The sequence below is a fragment of the Carettochelys insculpta genome, chromosome 8 (genome assembly GCF_033958435.1).
Source record: "Carettochelys insculpta isolate YL-2023 chromosome 8, ASM3395843v1, whole genome shotgun sequence".
Classification (NCBI taxonomy): Eukaryota; Metazoa; Chordata; order Testudines; family Carettochelyidae; genus Carettochelys; species Carettochelys insculpta.
The window spans coordinates 71,974,056-71,980,055 of NC_134144.1; the positions used below are offsets into that span (position 1 = coordinate 71,974,056).

General features: G+C 49.5%; 1 protein-coding gene across 2 annotated transcripts in view; it reads left to right on the top strand.

Moving 5' to 3' along the window:
- Positions 1-5,558, top strand: part of IGFBP2 (insulin like growth factor binding protein 2) — a 101,706-nt gene extending 96,148 nt beyond the window's left edge. For both annotated transcript variants that reach the window (XM_075001831.1, XM_075001832.1), the window contains exons 3-4: positions 588-728; positions 5,144-5,558. In XM_075001831.1, the coding sequence (XP_074857932.1) occupies positions 588-728; positions 5,144-5,311 (309 nt within the window). In that variant the 3' untranslated portion in view covers positions 5,312-5,558. The remainder of the gene's footprint in view (positions 1-587; positions 729-5,143) is intronic.
- Positions 5,559-6,000: the final 442 nt, after the last annotated feature.

Consider the following 6,000-nt stretch of genomic DNA (forward strand, 5'->3'; position numbering starts at 1 on the left):
CCCCAGCCTGCTGCAGCAGTGTGTGTAAAGATTTCTGTCAGTGTGAAGTCCCTGACCCCTTATTTTCCCACGGGTAAAACTGGCTTAAAGACAAAGCTGTCACTATGGGTATTTTATTGCTAGTGAATTCAATCCACAGGCAGTTTCTGGTGGCCTTTGCTTATACTTCCCCTAATAGATTAACATCAGGCTGATTGACTATGGAGGCCCACTTGCTGCATGTAAGTACAAATGCCACCAGAGTGACCAGGGACTCTGGGCAGGTTGCCAGTGTGTCACAGTGTTTGAGGGATCCTGTCGGAAGAGTTAACGACCTTGTCAAAAGGCCCTTATAGGAAAAATCAGCTGTGCTGGTAAATCCTCCAAGTGCTTCTCTTTTCTTTGGTTGTTGAGAGCAACCTGAAGGCTGTGCCTGGGGAGAGCTGTGAAACAATACCTCTTCCTCCTAGGTGGCCTTCAAGGGCCTTGACCTTCCCCGGCCTACGTCAGAGAACGGGGAAAGGATTCATTCTCTCTTTTGTTTTGGCTGAAACCTGCTGTTTCCCTGATTTTTTTTTTTCTTACTTTCTTGGCCTTTTTTTTTGCAGACCCCTTGCCAGCAGGAATTGGATCAGGTCTTGGAACGGATCTCCACCATGCGTCTGCCAGATGAGCGTGGCCCGTTGGAGCACCTCTACTCCCTGCACATCCCCAACTGTGACAAGCAAGGCTTTTACAATCTCAAACAGGCAAGTGTAGCAAGCTGTGAGGCTACCCTGCGTGCAGGCAGCCTTCACTTTGGATGGGAGCATTTAACGTTGCTTTGTGGTCGTCCTTCCTTGGCTGGAGGACGTGGGTGACCAAAACCGCACCAGCTCTCAATTTGTATACCCAAGAGAACACAGGTCCTAGGTTTGAGTAAGGAGTTATGGTCTTTGCCTGTGACTTTCCTCTGCATTTATAGAAGACAGAAGAGTCCTGGGTATATCATAATCTTTCAGCATATTGGCCTCAGCAATGGTTAGTCTTTGGCTCGAGAACAGGGTCTCTCTTCTGTCACTACTATCCTGGGACCAACACAGCTAGGACAATACTACATGTGTCCCTCCCGTCCTTTGTGACAAGAAGAGAGCGGACTGAGCCACTCGCAGCTACTCCAGACAGCGCATTAGCTCTCCAATGGATAGCATTGTTCTGCCTTGTCAGTCACCTGCTAGTGGCCATTGGAGGTGAAAAATTTCCTGGAGCTGTGCTGAGGAGACATGATGTAATAGCACAGCAAGGTATGACAAAGAATCATAGAATACTGGAGTGGGAAGCGACCTCAAGAGGTCATCAAGTCCAGTCCCCTGCTCTCTTGGTAGGACCAATACCATCTAGATCATTATCCAATCTGTTCTTAAATATCGCCAGTGATGGAGATTCAACAACCTCCCTAGGCAATTTATTCCAGTGTTTAACCACCCTGACAGGAATTTTTTTCTCATGTCTAACTGAAACCTCCCTTGCTGCAGTTTAAGCCCATTGGTTCTTGTCGATCATCAGAGGTTAAGGAGAATATTTTTTCTCCCTCTTTTAGGTACTTGAAAGCTGCAGTCATGTCTCTTCTCAGCCATCCAGCTAAACAAACCCCGTTCTTTTAATTTTCACACATAGACCTTGAACAATTTTGTTGCTCTTCTCTGGATGTTCTCCAATTTTGCCACAACTTTCGTGAAATGTGGGACCCAGAACTAGACATAGTGCTCCAGTTGAGGCGCGATCAATGCAGTAGAGTTGAAGAATGGACTTCTCATGTCTCACCTACAGCAAGAGGTTGACGGGGAAAGATGAGGGTTAGGACAGGAAGAAACTGAGAGCTCTTTTATCACACATCCATTAGACTGGGCGCTGGGATAGTGCATTTATTTTGTGCGGATGAGTGAGAAGAGAAGAATTTATATATACGCTAATAATTGTAATAGGAAGGAAGAATCAGAAAGGAGACCAGGGAGTACTGTGAATGGCTCGTACTCGAGCAAGATCCACTCCTGTGCGTCCACTCGCCACATGTCGCTATTTGCTGGTTGACTGTGGCCAATAAATATATTTTCATAATAAAGTGGCTGGTCTGCTTCAGAATGGATTGGACGCCATGAACAAAAATAGCTGCCTGCGCATCTGTTGTGTGGTTGTCACACCAGTCATTTCATCCAAATGTTGTCCTCAGATAAATGTCTGGCATGCTGAAAATCAGCCTTTTGACTTCATGCCTGCCATTCATCTGTCAGTGGGAGACCAGGGCGAACTCATGCCACCATCCGGCCCTCACCCTCCCCAGTCATAGGATTAGTGTGGTCTCGTAAGATAGCCGTAAGCTTGCAGGGCCAGGTGAATGAACAGATGCTTCAGTGCCTAGTGTCAGGGGATGAGTCTCTAGTGTATGAGTTCAAGGAGACTCCACATTAGATTTTATCAGTATAGGGCTTATGACACATCGGTGAGCAGTTCTGAGGAAATAGGGTAACGGACAATAGAAAATAGGTGGCAATAGAAAATCCTAAAACAGAGAAAAGCAGGGCTAGTGATAACAGTTATCAGCCTTTCTCTGAATCAGGTTGGAAATTGGAAGTGTACCACCAGTATGCAGTCTAGTTGTAAAATTCTTCAGAAGAAAGGCCCCCCTCATTTCCCTTAGACCTCACTGGTAGGAAGCACACCTTGTCCTTCACTTTATACTTTCCTCTCTTTATTTTGTTCCATTCTCTATGTGTATCACACCAAGTAATTCCTCTTCCTCAGTGCCTCACCTTGCAAAGGTTTGTGGTCGGGCAGATTAGAGTCTTTTAATCTCTCTATAGCACCTTGATCTTTTTTGACACTTTTTAATAATCAGATGGCAAAGCACTTTACAGAGGAGGTCGGTTTCATTATCCCCACGTTACAGGTGGTAAAACTGAGGCATGGAGCACTGAAGTGATTTGTCCATAGTCACTCATCAGACTAGGGGCCACTAAAATCCCAGTCTGCTATTCTAGCCTGTAGGCCCTGCAGCCTCCCCTAAATCTGTCCTTCCATCACCATATTTGCTGCTGTCTTCTTTATTCCATCCCATCAGTGCAATATTTTCCTTCTAACAAGAATGCACTGGCAATCTTCCCTCCAATTCCAGCCAAAAAATGGAGCAAACAAATGAACTTTGCACATTTTCCTGTCAGTCAATAAACTGTCACTACCGTCCTACCAGCAGGGAAAGCCAGTTCCACAAGAGGCACCCTCTGCAGAGAATGCCATGTGCCCTGAAGATCATGCCTCAGCTGGCAGGATGGGGCCTTGGGAGAGCCGTGCCCCTCATGCAGCCAGGATCCAGCTCGTGGAGGGCTGATATGTAGGAGCACGTTGGACAGCACTGGATGTACCAGCTGTTCCCTCGGTAGCTTCTGCAGAATCAGTACCGATGAGGTGCCTTAAGATATGCTGTGCTCCTCACAAGGCCAGCTGATCATTCCCCTTCCAGGCCCAGTTGATCGGGGTTCGGTTGTCAGCCTGACAGAAGGGTGTGGTAGCTCTGCAGCTCCTGGCCCTTGGGGCTACACAGAGGCACATTGCCCTGCCAGATCCCCAGGGCAGTAATTAACCACACCCCATGGAGCTGGCTAAGTCCCCTGAACTGGATAATCTGGCTCAAGGAATCTCGGCTCTTGCATAAGCCTGGTGCAGTACAGTTGCATTGGGGAAGAAAAAGCCTCTCTTGAGCGGATGGCTGAGGGAAGACCATGCCTGGGAAGTGGCTAGCGCTTTGCCCCAACGGACAAACTTTTAGAGACTGGAAATAGCAGTGACACCTTCCCCAGAGCTCCCCAGTGAAGAGACAGCTGTGGGACCAGCCAGCTGCTCCAGCCAGGCCTCCCCTGTGCTTGGAGCTGCCAGTGGACCTGCCTAGTAGAGAGGGTTTCACTTCTGGTCCAATCTGCTGTCATTGATTTTAATGGGAGTTGAGAGAGCTCAGCAGGGGGTCTGATCCTGCTTCGCTGGAGTCAGTGGGGGCTTTGCCATGGCACTTGCCCCCCAGCTTGGAACTTTCCCGTAATGTCACTTCCTGTTGGTCACATTTCCTGCCTGAGCACCTCGCCCTCTGCCAGCCGGGTACCTGCACACAGGACAGATGAGGGCAGAGGGAGACCTGTACCTTCCCAAAGGGGAGGGCGGAAAACAGACCTAGCCCATGGTAGGTAATTAACTTGGGAGCTGCTGTGTGTGCTCATCCAGTCCCATGGCCATGTTAACATGGCCCAAAGGTGTGCTTTTCATATACACTTGGCACGGGCCTAGCATTGCTCCCAGTGCGGTCTCCGGATTTCACTGAAAGTGGAGTGAGAACAACAGAGTGTGCATTTGAAAACTGCCCCCCCAAACACCTCCCCAAGCAGCAGGGTGCCCTCTGTTTTTCCATCCATGTGCAGAATAAATTTTATACACATGTGCCCCAAGGCACGTGCGTATCTGTACCACCAGTAGAAACAGAAGCTGCTGGATGTATTCAGTGGAGACTGGTGTAAAGATGGAAGATGCTCATGGGAGATGGGCCTCAACAGAAGCCCATCTCCAAGCATCCGCTGACTCTGGGGAAGTCATGGTCAGGTGCGCCCCTGCCCCTTAGCTTTTGTCATGGATCAGTGACCTGACCAACCGCTTCCAAGCTTCTCTGACCTGGAGGAGTCGGGATCTGTCTATGGGGATGGGCCCAGGCTGCAAACTGCAGTGTTAATTATTAGTAGTGGAAGATGGTTCCCACAAAGTGCAGGTTTCTGTACCAAGTATCAGAGAGGTGGCCGTGTTAGTCTGTAGCTTCGAGAACAACAAGAAGTCTCATGGCACCTTATAGACTAACAGATCGTTTGGAGCATAAGCTTTCGTGGGCAAAGACCCGCTTCATCAGATGCATCTGGTTCCTTCCCCGAGGGGCTGCATCTGATGCATCTGATGAAGCGGGTCTTTGCCCACAAAAGCTTATGCTCCAAACGATCTCTTAGTCTATAAGGTGCCACGAGACTTCTTGTTGTTTCTGTACCAGTTTCTCACCAGACTTCTGATTTCATTCTACAGCACATGGGCTCTGAAGCAATTGGCTGTTTGTTGCCTTTTCCACCCGGTAACTATTTCCGTCCCACCCTCTTCCCCACAGTGCAAGATGTCTGTGAACGGCCAGCGAGGAGAGTGCTGGTGCGTCAACCCCATCACTGGGAAAGTGATCCAGGGGGCACCCACCATCCGTGGAGACCCTGAGTGCCACCTCTTCTACACGGCACACGAACAGGAAGCCCGGGGAGTGCAGGCTCTGAATGTGCAGTAGATGGACGCATTTCCTGCTCAGTGGAGACAGCTCAGTGTGGCCCCAGTGCTGGATTTTACATGGGTTTCAGCGTGTCTATTTATGTTCTGAAAGAGACCGGCTTTGTGCCCTGCCTGTGGTTCTCATTCTCTTGCCTGCAGCCCCTCGGGGAAGGAACCAGGCTGGGCGTGCATTGCATGCGGGGGGGAGGGGCAACAATTGCTTTTCTTGTTGTCTTTCACGTAAAGTAAACGAGAGACAAAGCTTTGCCTTTTGTTGGCTTTGCCCCCACTGTAGCATTAAGAGTGTGCTGCCAGAGTCATCCTCGGCCCCCAAGCGGTAGCATAACGCCAGGGAAACAGGGCTGATGCTGAAAACCAAGCAGCCCGTTGAATGTAAAGTCCTGAGCTCCTGGGATGCTTCCAAAGAGCCAAGATGATAATGCTCAAAATGAGATGGATGAGTCGTTGCCCCGAAAGACCAAAGACTGTATATAATACAAATCACCTCCTGCTGGAATTGTCTCATCCTGTCCCTGTGCCACGCTGCTCCATGGGAGAGGGGAGATAGGGAAGGAGGGGGATTTCTGAGTTTCCCACATGGATCAGGCCTGTGCACATGGGGAGAGAGGGGAATTGAGACCGTACTGTGCGTTGCGCTTGGGGCATCGTCCGCAGCCGTGCTAAGCACTGTCTGTTCTCGTAGACTTC